The sequence below is a fragment of the Humulus lupulus genome, chromosome 5, assembly GCF_963169125.1.
Source record: "Humulus lupulus chromosome 5, drHumLupu1.1, whole genome shotgun sequence".
In the NCBI taxonomy this organism is placed as follows: domain Eukaryota; kingdom Viridiplantae; phylum Streptophyta; class Magnoliopsida; order Rosales; family Cannabaceae; genus Humulus; species Humulus lupulus.
The window spans coordinates 30,594,928-30,611,830 of record NC_084797.1 but is presented as its reverse complement, the minus strand read 5'-3'; the positions used below and the strand labels follow the sequence as shown (position 1 = coordinate 30,611,830).

Here is a 16,903-nt window from a genome sequence, read left to right as displayed (position 1 = left end):
CTTCAGTGGAACTTTAGTCTCATTTAAAGTATGTCATGTATCACTTAGTGTAAACACATATAATAGTTGTCAATGAAGCCTAGTACCCGAGTAAATATTTTAAGTTCAGAGCTTCTCAAAAATAGTTCCAATAGTGACATGTGTGGTAAAGTCGACCATGTGCCCGAGAACACCCTCATATGAGAGGCTTTAAAAAGACACGTGTAACATCTTTCAAATGATCAGTAATTATATTTAGGTAGTCAGTAGTTTATATTACTTTTGTATTGGTTAAGTATTATGATTTCTCCTATTTTCGTAACATATAAATATGTAAATTGACCAAGTTCGTGTCATCATTTATAATTTTTATTCTTACCAAATCCTTATAATGGTTCGATTTAATCTCTTTTTTAAATGCAAATGGTTTAATTGTCCAATTCTAATAATAAAAAAAAAGAAGTTTAAAAGTACAAAAGCTTTTACCAACAACAAAAAAACTGGAGAACGTGAGTCACGTGGTGCTACAATGAAGAATGGTAGAGTGGTACTTCAGAAAGTAAACAAAACAGAGCAGTACAACAACTCCATTTACCGTTCGAGTACATATATATTTATTTTAATATGGGATATTCTTTATATAAATTCTCATCCAGCCTTTCCTTTTCTTGTCAAATTCATCGATGTTGCTTACCAAAACAGCTCGATCGAAGTTTCCCAATTGGATTTTGACTTGTAGGTGGAGACGAGGGCCTCTATTCTATTATCTATTATCACAACAAACCCATTTCTTGTAGTTTAGAATAAAAGAAGAGGAAGAACCGTTCCTCAGTTATTTCCCTTCCAACTATGGAAGTCCATTCTCCCAATCGTGAATTTGATCCCCCTGCAAGGCTGTAAGTCCAAATTATTGATCAAAGACTCAATTTTGGTATCTGGGTATCAGTTATTTTCTTTCTCTTTGTTCCTCTTGTGTGAGACATTGTCATCGTCAGTAGCTGAAGATCTTTCTTTGTATAGAAGAAGCGTAGTGGTAGAGACCCTTTTTGAGTTTAAGGGTCTTCTCTAATCAATACCTCTTATTCCAAATCGATTTTCAATAGTTGCTTCGTTGTATCCATTTCGTGATTTATGTTGATTTTCGTATTTGTTTCTCTCCTTCAATAGTGGAGGTCCTCTGCTATATTTCTAAATCTTTTACTCGGGTTGCTCTCTGTCCGTTGACTTTCTTGGCCTGATCACTTAAAGCTCTACTCGGTATTCATATTTCTTAGTTGATTTCTTTATTTTGCAAGCTTATGCACCTTTTGTGAATCTCAAGTCTCAAGCACCCAAAATTTAGTTCCCTCAATAGTGTTCCTTCCCTTATTTGGTTGGAAAAAGTTTCTTCTCGAATTTTTTATACTACTTTCAACCTTATGTTGGATGTTCATCTAGTCCAAGTTGAATCTTAAATCTCGGTTGAAACTTGTCCATCATAAGACTAAGTATAGATATGGATAATTGTCTATTCTGCTAAAACTCATGTGTCTCGGTCAATCTTAGATGCTTAGATAGGAGGCTCCGATGTCAATTATATGTGGCATCCCTCTTCTTGAGTGTGTTTATTGTTTGGCATGTGCCCGCTGGGCTTGGAAACGATGTCTCCACACAGCAGGCCATGACAGTGAGAATTGGGGTATTGCCACTGCCGAAGAATTTGAGCCTGTGCCTCGCATGTGCTGCTATATTCTAGCTGTTTACGAAGATGATCTTCGGAACCCTCTTTGGGAACCTCCTGAAGGCTATGGAATCAACCCAGATTGGTTGGAACATAAGAAATCCTATGAAGATACTGATGGACAAGCTCCTCCTTACATATTGTATCTCGACCATGATCATGACGACATAGTTCTTGCCTTTAGGGGCCTTAATTTGGCAAAGGAAAGTGACTATGCAGTTTTATTGGATAATAAGCTGGGGCAGAGGAAATTTGATGGTGGTTATGTTCACAATGGGCTATTGAAAGCTGCAGAACACGTGTTGCTTATGGAATCTGATACTTTGAAGAACTTGGTGATGAAGTATCCAAATTATACTTTGACTTTTGCTGGACATTCTCTGGGTTCTGGTGTTGCAGCACTGCTGGCTGTGTTAGCAGTGCATAATCGGGAAAAATTGGGAAACATTGACCGGAGAAGAATCAGGTGCTACGCCATTGCCCCTGCAAGGTGCATTTCCTTAAATTTAGCTGTTAGATATGCGGATGTCATCAACTCTGTTGTGCTTCAGGCGAGTTCTTAATCAATTGCTTGTTTGGTATCGTTGTTTCACTATTCATAATTCTGTTTAAGCATCTAAAGGTCTTTTATTTTTTGGAAAGATACGTATCTTGTTTATGTTTGTGGGAGATACTGAAATCCCAGATTTATATGAGCAGTGATTGGAAAGGGGATTAACCAAAAGTTCTTGTTTATTGATGTGTGAAGTATACTTTTAATTAGGCTCTATTAGTCAATAGATTTATTCTTATGGTGATAGCAGCGTCTCAGTTGCTAAATGTGAGGAAAATAGTTTCTGGATGATTAGGCTCAATGGATCTGCATCAAAATTCCTATCCATGTTTCATTTTATTTTTGTTGTGAAATTACTTATTTTAATCAGATATTGTTTTATTGAGAATTGGCTGCAAATTTGTTTTTTTTAGAGTTAATTGTGATTTTTAAAATGAGTCAGGATGACTTCTTACCACGAACAGCCACACCTTTGGAAGACATATTCAAGTCACTTTTCTGGTACGGTTGGTTTTGCTCTTCCTTATCAACCATAGCTTTGTTTATATGTGATAGGCTGTTAAAATTATTTGGGTTGCAGAGGCAGAGAAGAAATACCATTTATTTGTCTTCTTATACTGATCGATTGATTCGTCTCATTTAGTACAAAACTCTATAATTCTAAATGGACTAAAGTACAGAACACCTTTTTGCAAATGGGAGGCTTAGAGACCAAAAGAGTTGCTCTTGTTTTTGTGAAAAAAACTACAGAAGTATCTTCAAGTTTGAATAGTTCTCAAGTATTTGATAGTACACACAGCAACGTCGGATTTCATTTCAACCTCTTAATAAAGCTGGGTTCTTTCCACTTAACAGTTTGCCGTGCATACTATGCCTGAGATGCATGAGAGATACATGTATACCAGAAGAAAAGATGATTAAAGATCCAAGGAGGCTATATGCACCTGGCCGTCTCTACCACATTGTGGAGAGAAAACCTTTCAGGTGTGTAGACATATGTTGATAGTCATTCAACTTTCTTTTCCTATTGACTCTCTGTATTGGTCAATCCTTCTCTCTCTCTCTCTCTCTCTCAAGCTATGGTATAACATTTATGTATTAGAGATTTGGGTTCATGGGATTGCAAAAGTTAATGGTGCTTATTTAGACTGTCTCACCAGCCCTGTGCAAGTATAAAAGAAAAAGAAAAAATAACAATGTTTTTTCAATAAAAATTAAAAAAGGAAAAGAAGAAGAAATATGTAGCCTTAGGATTTCCTCTACCTTTTTTTATCAATTGTAAACATGTTTAGTTTTTGCTCTTAGTTTTTAAATTATGAAGAACCTATAGGTTGAAGAAAATATCAACATATAATTTTGTAATTTTTTGAGAAGTGGAGTTTATGTTTAGTTTCCAATCTTAAAATCTTAAAAATGAAAATCCAAACAAGTCTTGTCTTTCCCTTTATTTTTCTCTTGAAGAAAATTCAATTTGTTTGTAAATATGTTGAATTTAAGAGCTTTAGTATCATAGTTGCTAAATCTTGCATGCATGTTAAATTAAAGAAAAATGTCATTATAATTATCTTATTTACAGACATGTCAGTTTTCTTTGCTCTTTTATTCTTCAAATTTGGGGAAGCCTATTCTAGTCTTGGTGATGTTAATTCATAATCTATTGGCTCAGTTGTTTGTAATCAAGAAAAATTAAAAATTTACTAAAATGTTTCTTGACCTGGACAAGTTCTATCCATGAGTGCTACCAGTAGCAATATTATAAGCATAGATGTGTGAGTTTCTTGTGTTCTGGCCAGTTATGAGTTGAAATTGCTGAGTGTGTTTCCTTCTCTTTACAGGATGGGAAGGTTTCCTCCAGAAGTAAGGACAGCAGTGCCAGTGGATGGAAGATTTGAGCACATAGTACTTTCATGTAATGCCACTTCTGACCATGCCATTGTTTGGATAGAGAGAGAAGCGCGAAGAGCTCTAGATGTACGTTTTCAGTCTCTTCATTTAACCATGTTTCGATTTTAATCTCATTCTCTCTTTAATGTTGTGTCCTTTTGTTGATTGGCTATATTATCTGCTCTACATCTGTATTTTTATAAAGCATTGATTCTTTTCTCCTTCCTGGAGAGGAAGAAGAAAAGAAAAAGAAAAAGACTTCACCTTTCTTCCATTAGAAGATAGGAATTTGTTTGAACATATGAGAAGGAATAATGGGAGAGAAGGGATATCTCTTACTCTGCAAATGTTCGGAAAACCAATATCGTCGTCTCAAATTTTCCATTATTTTTCCTGACTATACAGTTAATGTTAAAGAAAGATCCTATCATGGAAATTCCGGCGAAACAAAGAATGGAACGGCAAGAGACATTATTGAAAGAGAAGAAAGAGGAGTACAAGGCTGCATTGCAGAGAGCAGTAACACTAGCTGTGCCTCATGCTTTTACACCTTCCCAGTATGGAACTTTTGATGAGGGAGTAGAGAGCTCACCTGGGTCAGCTGGGGAATCATCCTTTGGTTCAGTTAGGAGAACCAGAAGCACAGAAACCTTTGACGAATATTCTGCCAAAGAAGACTCGTATAGATGATTGAATGTAATTTGTTATTGAGGTTAAAATTAAAAACATGAGAAAAAGAGTAATAAATTTGCGGAAAATCATATTCATTGATTCATTTTTGTATTTATTTATTTGTATTGAGTTTGAGGTGGGATCTGAATATTGATAGATAAATAATAAAGTTGTTATCTGTATATAGTTTTGGTGAGAAATTTTGATGAAGTTCAATACCAGAGAAGCCTAATTCTTGAAATAAAATATTTGAACATTTGAATCCATTTAAGTATGGAAAATTTATTTATTTTTGTCAGAAAAGACTGATTAAATAATTGAAATGCAAAAATAATACAAATAAGTTGAGGAATTTCATCCATCCAAATAAGTTTATTGTCTAACTTAAGGACATTTTAAGCATAAATATTGTGAGAATGAGAGAGTTATGTCACTCGAAAATTAGACAATAAAACTTTAGAATGAATTACCAAAAAGTATAAATAAATTCTCATTAAGTACTATTGGTATGTTTGGTTCGGACTTCGCAGAAAGTAATGTACTGAAAATAAAAATAAAATCTATGTTAAACAGTGGCAACTGACATATTTGTTTAAAATTTGGTGTGAAATTATCATATAATCTTTGAATTTCTTATTAATAAGAGAAAAAATATGCATACTATAAAATTAATCATTTAGCATTATTATTAATTATTTCTTAAAATTTAATAACCTAATTGCTTGAGAAAAAATTTCGATGATAAAAACAAGTTCTAAAGTTTATAATTACAATTTTATCAATAAATTCAATAAAAAAAAAGTAGCAAAAGAAGTGGTGAATGAGAACATTTTAACAGGTAAAAAAAATTCTGATAGTGCAATAACAAATAATTTTTTTTTCAACTAAAAATTATGATAACAAAAAAAAAAAATCACGAAGAAAAGCATTCTCTTATTTGTTCAGAGGACCTCCTTCCTAACTTGTATCTAACCTTTAAATCAGTTTTTTCTTCTTCTTTTTTTAAGCCTCGTTTTCTGTATTTCTCCTCTCACTTCTCTGTAACTGTAATCAACAACGAAAACAATGGCTTCTCTTCTCTCAATCTTGCTCCTTCTAACGTTTTCTTCTTCTTTTCTCTGCTCTTCTTCCCAAATGTAAGAAACCCATTTCTTATTTATTTCTCTCATTCCACCTTTTATCATTTGTTCTTTGTTTCAGCTTTCTTCTTATGTATCCTTGAATCTTTTCATATTGTTCTTGATCTGAGTCTTAATTACAATGCCTTGAATTTTTTCATAAATGTTTCGACATTACTCATTTGTTTTATCTTTACTGTTTAGAGTTCTGTAGATAGTGTCGTTTATTCTACTGCCAGCAACTTTTTCACCTTTGTGTTCTGTTCCAAGTAAAAACCAAAAGGATCTCATCCCATTCCCATGTTAGTGAGTATAACTATTGAGCAATTTAAGTTTAATGTACCCATGAGGCCAGAGTATTAGACAGAGTTTTTTGCTGCAATGAGGTCTGGGGTACGAATCTTTGTGACACCCTTTGTTGGGTTCAACCAGAGAAAAGTAGTATAAAATGTATATAGATAAACAATCCAAGTCTAATGCCTTATGCCTTTGACAATGATTCTTTGTTTCTATATTATTTGCTAAACACTTTTTCTTTTTAATTATTGTTATTATTGATAATCCCTATTTTGATCTGTGTCCGTGTTTTTACAGTAGCAGAAAGGAATTAAGGGATGACGATTTTAAGCAGGAAATGGTCATACAATTTCGCAGCTCTGTTCATTCCGACAGGATTGACCCATCAAGGGTGGTCCAACTCTCTTGGCGACCAAGGTCAGGTACAACCATGAGCTTTGATGGGTTTTTTTACTTAAATGGAAGATGACACTGTTTAAAGATTAATCATTAATGTCTTTTTAAGTTTTATATACAAAAAGGGTCAGTCATTTTCAGATTAGTCTTTCTGAAGAATGATTGCTCTGAATCTATGCATATATATAATGCATCTTGTTTGATAATTCTGAATATTTTTCTTCTTCTTGGAATAGGGTCTTCTTGTATGAAGGCTTCCTTTCAGATGAAGAGTGTGACCACCTAATTTCTTTGGTAAATCCCTTCCTGTTTTGCTTTCAATATATTGTATATCTATCCTTAAATCTTGGATAGTTTTAAAACATATACATTTTTTGCTTAGGCACACAAAACAAAAGAAAAATCTTCAAGGGAGGATGATGCTTCAGGAGACACCATAAAGAAAAATTTGCTAAAAAGTTCAAAAACTCCCCAACTGAAAGAAGTAAACTTTACTCTCTTTTCCATATTTTGGATCTGTCCAATATAGAAGTATTTAACTGATTATAAGGCAATTTAACATAATTTACATAAGTTTTATAAAGCTTAATTTGAATGAGCTGGTTTTAAGATCCATATTGTAGTGTTTAGGTTGTTCATGCTGACATACTGAGATTGCAGCTCAACCGTGTTGTGTTTTTCCCCGGACATGGTTTCACTTGTAATGGTTTCTTTAAATCATACCAGGATGATGTAGTTTCCAGGATTGAGGAAAGAATTTCAGCTTGGACCTTCCTTCCCAAAGGTATATCTTCCAATAATGCCAGTACTAATGGTGTTTCTTTTCTTACTTTTTAAGAACTGGCTGGCTTATTTTGTGCACTTTCTGATTCTGTGTGCATTATTGTTTTTCTTCAGAAAACGGAAAGGCTTTGCAGATATTGCGTTGTGAGAATGAGGATTCTAGAATGAAGTTGGATTATTTTGGCAACAGTTCCTTACCAGACCAAAGTAAGCCTTTGATTGCAACAGTTGTCTTGTATCTCTCTGATGTCAACAATGGTGGTCAGATTATATTCCCAAAGTCGGAGGTCAGATGAGAACAACTCTCTTTAAAGCATACTACAAATATCGCACGCAAATACTTTTTTTCACCAGTATTATGTTAAAACTTGACATTGTCTCAGGTGAAGGGCAACATTTGGTCTGATTGTACAAAGAATAGTAGTAGCCGTGACATCCTGAAACCAATAAAGGGCAATGCAGTTTTGTTCTTCAACATCTATCCTAACTCAACTACTGACGGTAGCAGCTCCCATGCTAGATGCCCTGTGTTGGAGGGAGAAATGTGGTTTGCCATCAAATTCTTTCAGGTAAAATTCATTGCTGAAGAAAAGCTCTCGTCCGAGTTGGGTGATGAAGACTGCACTGACGAAGATGACGATTGTCCTATGTGGGCTGCCATGGGAGAATGTAAGAAAAACGCCGTATTCATGGTTGGTTCCCTGGATTACTATGGTACATGTAGGAAGAGTTGTAATGCATGTTGATGGATAAAACTCCACAATAAACTTTATTCTTGTCATTTTCCTAGAGCAACTGATCTAGTAACCATTAGCCCTTGTCTCAGGTAAGCAGAATAGATAGTTTTTTTTTCACAGCAAGCAGAATTGATAGTTATTCCACTATAAATGTGTGAAGTATAATAAAAATTCTTTCACCTTGGGAGTTCTTGTCTCTTAGCTAGTGCCTTTCTATTAATAATACATCACTGCTCAAAGGTTTAGATCTTACTTAATCAACTGAAAGTATCACAATGGAGCATCCTTCTATTCAATGGCAGATTATAATATTAGAAATTGAATCAAAATCATAATTGCTCTAATGGCATTGGCAAATACTTAAAATGTCAAAGCATAACCTTTATTCTCATATCATAATTAATATAATAAATCTAAAATCCATTATCATTCTAAGTTTCAGCTTAAACTCCATATATATATATGAGCCAACAAAATCAGAAATCTAAACACTATTTCAGGCAGCCAAAAAAAAAAAAAAAGAACCCAACTGGATTAAAAGTTCAAAATTTATCAAGAACAATAGAACATGAACAATCAATCACCATTCCAGTGATGGGTCTCGACATGCGAACTGGAAAAATCACAGATCAAGCAACGTCGTTGAGCTTTGATGAAGATTGTAGAGATTGGGTGGGTTTCTTCAAAGTACATGAAGATTTGAAGGCCTCTACGTGTGCCTGACACTTGAAATAGTCTCCATTGTTCTCTTCTAAGCATTTCTTCAGGGCTTCAACATCGCAAGCTGATATCTTCTTCTTAGGGCCTTCGGTAGACAACTCCACCTTCAAATCCATTGTGGCTTCCAACACAATAAATATTAAATAATCGATCAGAATTGAAGCTGTTCAGAGAGGAAGGAGAAAGGAAAACTACTCAAACTCTTTGAACAAGAATTTTATTATATAGTCCGGCAGTTCGTCCAAACAAAAAAATCATATGATTAAACGACATGTCGTTTATTCCTCCTAACGAATTAACAAAATCTTTGGCTTTATTTTGGCTGAAATTTGTATACGGAGATTATAAGCAATTACATAGATCAGTGGAGCACTGAGTGCAGTACTAAATATAAACACTTCAAACGATTTATTATTGTTTAACACCTAATCAATAAAATATATATAAGTAATGCTAGCTTAAATATTATATTTAATAATTTGTCAATATATATATATTATACTTTATAATTTATCATCTTTTTTTTTTGCAGTAATAATTTATCTTCTTTTAACCACACATGTACCTGATGAGTCGTATTAAACAAACAAAAAAATAGAGTAGTTAAACAATGCATTCCACACTATCATTAATATTTGAGTGTAGGTTATTAAATCTTGATTATTATGAAAAATATATTAAAATAACTAATATACACTATAAAAATATTAGTACATAAACTATTTTGTAGAAAGACAAAAAAAATTATATTTGGATTATGGATGCAATATTTATATAATACAGTAATTTAATATGCAATTTAAAAAAAAAATGTTACACATTAATTTATTACCTCAATAACTATATAATTTATTGTGTAAGCTAAAAGAACAAAGGTGAACGTGATATAAGGTAGAAATAAAGAGCATGATTGTTTATAATCTACAAAAGTTTTCAACTTTCAAAATATTAATTTTTTAGAACTTCATATGGAAGATGTTTAGAAAAGAACATCATATGGAACATCATATAGAAAGTAATTAGAAAATTTATTAAAAAATGTTGAGAAATAGCATTTTATCATCTGCTTCGCATGAATCATCTGTGTTGGTGCATTGTAACAAACTGTGGAATTCTTTGCCTGTGGTCCCAAACGAAGTTAGTTACAATGATTAGGAATATTATTGTTAGGATATTCCTCACAATTTCCCATTACGATATTTGTCCTTTGACAGCTGTATTAGAGCCTTAACGGCTCCTTTTTCTCTGTACTATTTTCTTTGTTTTGCCTATAAATGAAAACGATCCAGCTCCTTATTCTGTGAGCTGAGCATTATAATCAAACATTATTCTTATTTTCTCTGTATTTTGTCTTGGTATCACAGCCAGGTTCTCCCATGGCAAACCCTGACAATGGTGATCAGACCCCTGCAGCAACTCATACAGCAAGCTCCCACGGAAATAGCTCTGCTGTAATGGGAAACAATGCTGGCAGACAAGAGGCATCATCTTCTCAGCTTCCCAGCCCATATCCTCAACACTTCAGCACACTTAATCAACCCTTTTCTCTCAAATTAGACAGAAATAATTATACTCTTTGGAAAACAATGGTTTCCACCATTGTTAAAGGCCATCGTTTAGATGGTTATTTGACTGGTACCAAACTCTATCTTAATGAATTTCTCTCTACAGGTACAACCACTGGAGAAGATGGATCTGAGGTTCCTGTCATTCAAATAAATCCTGAGTTTGAGCATTGGATCATTAATGACCAACTACTCATGGGTTGGTTATACAGTTCGATGAGTGAATCAATTGCAACAGAAGTAATGGGAGCTACGACAGCTGCTGGTTTGTGGCAAGCTCTCGAAAGTCTTTATGGCGCATACTCAAGAGCAAAAATGGATGAGTTCAGGACTCTAATCCAAACCACGAGAAAGGGATCAGCTACCATGGCCGAGTACCTGCGGCAAAAGAAAAACTGGTCCGATATTCTGGCATTGGCAGGAGATCCTTACCCAGAATCACATTTGGTAGCAAATGTTCTACCGGGACTTGATGCTGAATACATCTCTATAGTGGTTCAGATTGAAGCTAGGCCTAAGACAACCTGGCAGGAACTTCAAGATATCCTGTTAAGTTTTGACAGCAAGATTGAACGCCTCCAAACCTTAACCAATACCAACAAAATTCTCAACCCACCTGCTGCAAGTCCACAGGCCAATATGGTTACAAAACCACACACTCCAGGTCGAGGTAGAGGCTCTTTCAATAATTTCAACACAGGTCAAAGTAGTGGCAGATTCAATGGAAATCGAGGAGGCTATGGAAGTCGATCTCATGGTCGAGGACGCATAAATGGAAACAAGCCAACATGCCAAGTGTGTGGAAAATTTGGTCATTCAGCTGCGATTTGCTATCATAGATATGATGAAAGTTTTTCTGGCTCAGATCAAGGTGGAAGTCAGACTCAGTTTAAAGCAAATCCGAATGCATTCATAGCCACTCCTGAAATTGTGGACAGTGACGCCTGGTTTGCTGACAGCGGGGCAAGCAACCACATCACATCAGATGCTGCAAACATGAGTCAAAAACAAGAATATGGTGGTAAGGAGACTGTTACAGTAGGAAATGGTAATAAATTGGCTATCTCTCATATTGGCACTGGCTATTTACAAACTAATTGTGGAAGATTGTTGTGTTTGAATGAAATGCTTCATGTTCCTAACATAGCTAAAAATCTCATAAGTGTTTCTAAACTTGCTGCTGATAATGATTTGCTCATTGAGTTTTACCTTGATTGTTGTATACTTAAGGACAAGGTAACAAGGAAGGCTCTGCTCAAAGGAGTGCTTAAGGAAGGCTTGTATCAGCTCTCATCTCCCCAGAAAATTTCCTCACCATCATCAGAGTGTTCTTTCTCTTCAACTCTTCATCGTTTTTCTTCCAACAAATCAGGTGTTTTCTCTGGTATAGCAATGGCCAGTAGGAGTCATGTAACACACTCTAGTACTGACAGTCCTTTAAATTCCAAAATAGATGTATGGCATAGGCATCTTGGCCATCCTTCTTCAAAAGTTTTAAGTCTTGTCTTAAAATCTAACAATGTAAAAATTTCTGCCAATGAAATGAAATCATTTTGTGATGCATGTCAATATGGGAAATCTCATGCTTTGCCATTCAAACTCTCACACAATAGAGCTAAAAATGTTTTGGACTTGATTCACACGGACCTGTGGGGACCAGCCCCAGTGGCATCCAATGTAAACCATAGATATTACATACACTTTTTAGATGACTTTAGCATATTTACATGGATTTATCTATTAAAATTTAAGTCTGAGGCACTTGATGCATTTCTTAAATTCAAAGCTCTTGCTGAAACAAAATTTGAAAGGAAGATTAAATGTCTTAGATCTGAATGGGGTGGTGAGTTTAGAGCATTTTCTGATCTTGTCAACACTCATGGCATTGAATTTCATCACTCATGTCCTCATACATCAGCCCAAAATGGTAGAGCTGAACGAAAGCATAGGCATATAGTTGAAATGGGACTGACATTGCTTGCTCAAGCAAATATGCCACTCAAGTTTTGGTGTGATGCTTTTCACACAACAGTGTACCTAATAAATAGGTTACCTACTGCTGTTTTATCCAACAAATCACCTTATGAAATGTTGTTCTCACATTCACCAGATTATGACTTCCTTAAAACATTTGGCTCAGCTTGTTTTCCCTGCCTCCGCCCATATCACTCTCATAAATTTCAGTTCCATTCTATAAAGTGTGTGAATCTTGGTTTTAGTGAAACATGTAAAGGTTATAAATGCTTAACTCCATCCGAGAAAGTGTACATCTCTCGCAATGTTGTTTTTAATGAGCTTGATTTCCCATTCAAACAAGGTTTTCTAAATAATTATCAACCTGTCACACCAGTTGTTGTTCATAGTTCTACGTGGTCTTCACTTCCTGTTCCTATTTTCCCTTCATCTTCAGCTGATACAATGCCAACCACTCCTGTCACTGCAGCAACCTCTCCTTGCACAACTCCTGCTCCTGCGACATCCTTAAATTCTGGTTCAGTTTCCAGTTTTGAGAGGGGAAATGCCACAAATACTACTGCTGAAATGTTTGCTACCACTACTCTTGAATATAATTATCAGGTACCTGATTATGAATTCATCACTTTTGCAAATAATACAGAACCAGAAACTTCCATATCTCAACCACAAACAGCTCCATTACAGCCTATTCACCCGATGGTTACCAGGGCCAAAGCTGGAATTTTTAAACCCCAAACATTCCTCAGCCACTCAAAATTCGAAGCTTCATTCAATGAGCCTCAGACAGTAGCTGAAGCATTGCAGCATGATGGTTGGAGATAAGCCATGAATGCTGAATATGTTGCTCTAAAGTCTAACAACACATGGACACTTGTTCCACCTTCACAGACCCATAACTTGGTGGGAAACAAGTGGGTTTTCAGAATGAAATTCAATCCTAACGGCACCTTTCAGAGGTTTAAAGCAAGACTCGTTGCTAAAGGTTTTCATCAAAGGCCAGGAGTGGATTTCAGTGAAACTTTCAGCCCAGTAATTAAGCCATCCACTGTGAGAGTTGTGCTCACACTCGATGTCTCTAGAGGCTGGGAAATAAGGCAGCTAGACATTAATAATGCATTTTTAAATGGAGTGTTAGAAGAAGATGTTTACATGGCACAACCCGAAGGATTTGAAGAAAGAGGCAAAGAGAACTTCGTATGCAAACTCAACAATTATTTATACGGCTTAAAACAGGCCCCTCGTGCCTGGTTTGATCGGCTTAAAAATACATTGTTGCAATGGCAGTTTCAACACTCAAGAGCAGACACCTCTTTATTTTATTACAAAACTGCCAAAGACATAATATTGGTGCTAATTTATGTCGATGATATCATTGTAACAGGAAAAAATAACAAAAAGCTTGGGAGTTTCATTGATGAACTAAATAAAGCCTTCACTCTGAAGGACCTCGGACCGCTGCACTTCTTCCTTGGCATAGAGGTACACCGAGACATCACAGGATTATACTTGACACAGACCAGATATATAGAAGATCTCCTGAAGAGAACCAATATGGAAAACGTGAAACCATGTGCTACTCCTGTTGCTGCTGGGAAACCAATGTCCCTTCATGAAGGAGTATTGATGCAAAATCCAATTGCTTACAGAAGCATCATAGGGGCTTTACAATATCTCTGCCATACAAGACCTGATATAGCTTATGCCGTAAATAAGCTAAGCCAATTTATTCAAGCCCCAACAACAGTCCACTGGAATGGAGCAAAACGAATATTGAGATATCTCAAAGGCACACTGAATCTTGGATTGCACATCAGCTGCTATGATAAACTAAGCATTACTGGCTTCTCTGATGCCGATTGGGCATGCTTCCCGGATGACAGACGTTCTGTGGCTGGATATTGTGTTTATTTGGGTGAAACACTGGTGTCTTGGTCCTCAAAGAAGCAGGCAGTGGTGTCAAGATCGAGCACAGAATCAGAGTATCGAGCGTTGGCTCAAGTTACTGCAGAAATAGCTTGGATTTTCCCTTGCCATCTCCATCTATTACGTGGTGTGATAACATTAGTGCTAGTGCCCTCGCTTCCAATCCAGTGTGCCGTGCTCGAACTAAGCACATCGAGATAGACATTCACTATGTGAGAGATAAGGTACTGCAAAAGATGCTTGAAGTTAGATGCATACCATCACACGATCAAGTTGCCGACTGTCTGACCAAAGGATTATCACACTCCAGATTTGAATTTCTCATTAACAAACTCGGGCTGAGAAGATCACCCCTTTGTTTGAGAGGGGATGTTTAGAAATAACATTTTATCATCTGCTTCGCATGAATCATCTGTGTTGGTGCATTGTAACAAATTGTGGAATTCTTTGCCTGTGGTCCCAAACGAAGTTAGTTACAGTGATTAGGAATATTATTGTTAGGATATTCCTCACAATTTCCCATTACGATATCTGTCCTTTGACAGCTGTATTAGAGCCTTAACGGCTCCTTTTTCTCTGTACTATTTTCTTTGTTTTGCCTATAAATGAAAACGATCCAGCTCTTTATTCTGTGAGCTGAGCATTATAATCAAACATTATTCTTATTTTCTCTGTATTTTTTCTGAATTAAGAAGAAGAAGAAGAAGGGAAGATGTTTTTTTTTATCTGTAACAATTTATTTTAAAAAATATATATTTTTAAACTTAAACGTATTTAAAAGGAATTTGAAATAATTTTGGTCTTTTATTGAGTTTTTTAAAATAATTTTTCTTTAATTTTCTAAGAACTAATAGAAAAATGGATTTTTATAATTGAAGGGGACACAATTTGGTAGTTGTCAAAGTTTGAGGGCCAAAAATACTAATTATTTTATGTAAATTGTAACATGGAGCACAATCTGATAGTATCAATAGCTTAGGGGGAAATTTTAACAGACCATATATTTTAGGAGGCACAACCTGGTAGTGTCAAAAGTTCAGGGGGCAAAAATGCTATTTATTCTTAAAAAAATGTCATGCACTATTCACTTTTCAATTTAGTGCTAATGATTCCCACTTAACGAAAATACCCCTATCACCCCCCCCCCCCAAATAAAAAAATCCCCAAAATTCCCTCACTCTCTCTCATTGCGGCTTCCTCTCTCTCTCTCTCTCTCTCTGACCCAAAGAAGATCACCAAAAATCCCCAAACCCTCACCCCGACTCTCTCTTTCTCTCGGCGAAATCGTTCTCTGGCGCAACCCCAGTCCACCGTGACCCATCACCGTTTGGAAGAAACTCCTCGACGACAAAGCACACCCACGATCGTGACCATTCCAGCTTACGAAGCACACACATTCCTCTTAAAACCCATAGACGGTGGAGGAAAGGTAAAAACTCAGATCCAAATTTTTTTTTAGCATTAATGCATGTGTTTCATTGATTTTTTGTGGATGATCTGAGAATTTGTGGTCTGGGTATGGGGATTTGAGAATCTGGGTTTGTCAAACTTGCTCGATATGTTCAATGAGAGCTCGATAAGATAAGTTGTTGTGAGAATTTTGAACTACGCAAGTATATGCAATCGTAACAAGTAATAAAATAGTAAGTAGAGTATCGTTCCCACGAGGACTGCTACTAATTACCAAGAATCAATCTTTATTTCTAATTGATTTGATGAATAATGAACAGAGAATTTACTAAACTAAAAGAAACAAAGAATTAATCAGAACAATAGAGAACTCAACAATAAATACATTAATTCAATGGAATAAGAATTATGGTTATTAATTTCATCAACTATCCACCTATGCCTCTCTAATGTGAATTTGAGAGTACATATCTCTATTGTGTTAGCGGATTACAATTTTAAATTATATTCTTACTAGGAGTTATAATTCTCTACAATAAGCAATCTCTTACATCTCTGTGGTAAACTAACATATTGTAGGCATTAAACATGTAATCCCTAAGCTACACAAAACATATGGGGTACTCTCATCCAATATAAATCTATGATTATTTGACTATAGCATATTTATCATTCACTTTCCAGATCTCAAGTTAAAATCATATAAATCATGTAAATGGTGATCAATTAAATACAAGTCAAACAATTCACAATATTGATGGGAGATTCATAAAAACTGCATTAGATAATCATAATATTTCAAGAGAGTCCATTAACACCCTAAATAAGAAATTTAGTTCATGCTAAACATAATCAAATCCATCAAACTAAATATAAACATCATTACGAGAGAAAGTAAAAGAAGAAAAAGAAAAAGAATGATAGAACTAGTTGATCACCACATTTTTGCCTCCCAGAGTGGTCCTTCAGTCTCTGCCTAAGAGAATATCATTTTTATTTTAATAAAACATTTTTCATTAAAACAACAAATTAAACAACTTTAATTTTGATTTACCATCTTAACTAATTAAGACTAAATTTATTATTATATGATTTATCATATATAAGCATATAACAAAATATAGGACGTTCCTAATAGCATGTTTCTACACGAATGTAATGCATGCTAA

At 35.2% G+C, this 16,903-nt stretch overlaps 2 protein-coding genes across 5 annotated transcripts; both read left to right on the top strand.

Moving 5' to 3' along the window:
- Positions 1 to 623: 623 nt before the first annotated feature.
- On the top strand, positions 624 to 4,990 carry LOC133834713 (uncharacterized). The gene is made up of 5 exons (XM_062264415.1): positions 624 to 2,250; positions 2,695 to 2,753; positions 3,108 to 3,236; positions 4,088 to 4,223; positions 4,542 to 4,990. The coding sequence occupies exons 1-5, from the start codon at positions 1,546 to 1,548 to the stop codon at positions 4,824 to 4,826; spliced, it is 1,314 nt and encodes a 437-aa protein (XP_062120399.1). The 5' UTR covers positions 624 to 1,545; the 3' UTR covers positions 4,827 to 4,990.
- Positions 4,991 to 5,746: 756 nt separating this feature from the next.
- Positions 5,747 to 8,669, top strand: LOC133834711 (probable prolyl 4-hydroxylase 12). 4 transcript variants are annotated; one of them, XM_062264411.1, is made up of 7 exons: positions 5,747 to 5,944; positions 6,521 to 6,640; positions 6,856 to 6,913; positions 7,002 to 7,103; positions 7,346 to 7,403; positions 7,517 to 7,689; positions 7,786 to 8,669. In XM_062264411.1, exons 1-7 carry the CDS (start codon positions 5,874 to 5,876, stop codon positions 8,146 to 8,148), a joined length of 945 nt encoding a protein of 314 aa, XP_062120395.1. In that variant the 5' UTR covers positions 5,747 to 5,873; the 3' UTR covers positions 8,149 to 8,669. The 4 variants fall into 4 exon arrangements, with proteins under 4 accessions (XP_062120395.1, XP_062120396.1, XP_062120398.1 ...); XM_062264414.1 differs by lacking the exon at positions 5,747 to 5,944 and adding an exon at positions 6,295 to 6,319; XM_062264413.1 differs by lacking the exon at positions 5,747 to 5,944 and adding an exon at positions 6,358 to 6,376.
- The last annotated feature ends 8,234 nt before the right edge of the window (positions 8,670 to 16,903 follow it).

What these genes read in the sequence shown, in the direction of transcription:
- LOC133834711 (XM_062264411.1), top strand. Translation starts at nt 5,874, where the DNA reads ATGGCTTCTCTTCTCTCAATCTTGCTCCTTCTAACGTTTTCTTCTTCT. An exon ending in CTCTGCTCTTCTTCCCAAAT is followed by an intron (nt 5,945 to 6,520) that starts GTAAGAAACCCA and finishes GTGTTTTTACAG; the next exon opens with TAGCAGAAAGGAATTAAGGG. An exon ending in CAACTCTCTTGGCGACCAAG is followed by an intron (nt 6,641 to 6,855) that starts GTCAGGTACAAC and finishes TTCTTGGAATAG; the next exon opens with GGTCTTCTTGTATGAAGGCT.
- LOC133834713 (XM_062264415.1), top strand. Translation starts at nt 1,546, where the DNA reads ATGTCAATTATATGTGGCATCCCTCTTCTTGAGTGTGTTTATTGTTTG. An exon ending in ATATTCAAGTCACTTTTCTG is followed by an intron (nt 2,754 to 3,107) that starts GTACGGTTGGTT and finishes TCCACTTAACAG; the next exon opens with TTTGCCGTGCATACTATGCC. An exon ending in AAGCGCGAAGAGCTCTAGAT is followed by an intron (nt 4,224 to 4,541) that starts GTACGTTTTCAG and finishes CTGACTATACAG; the next exon opens with TTAATGTTAAAGAAAGATCC.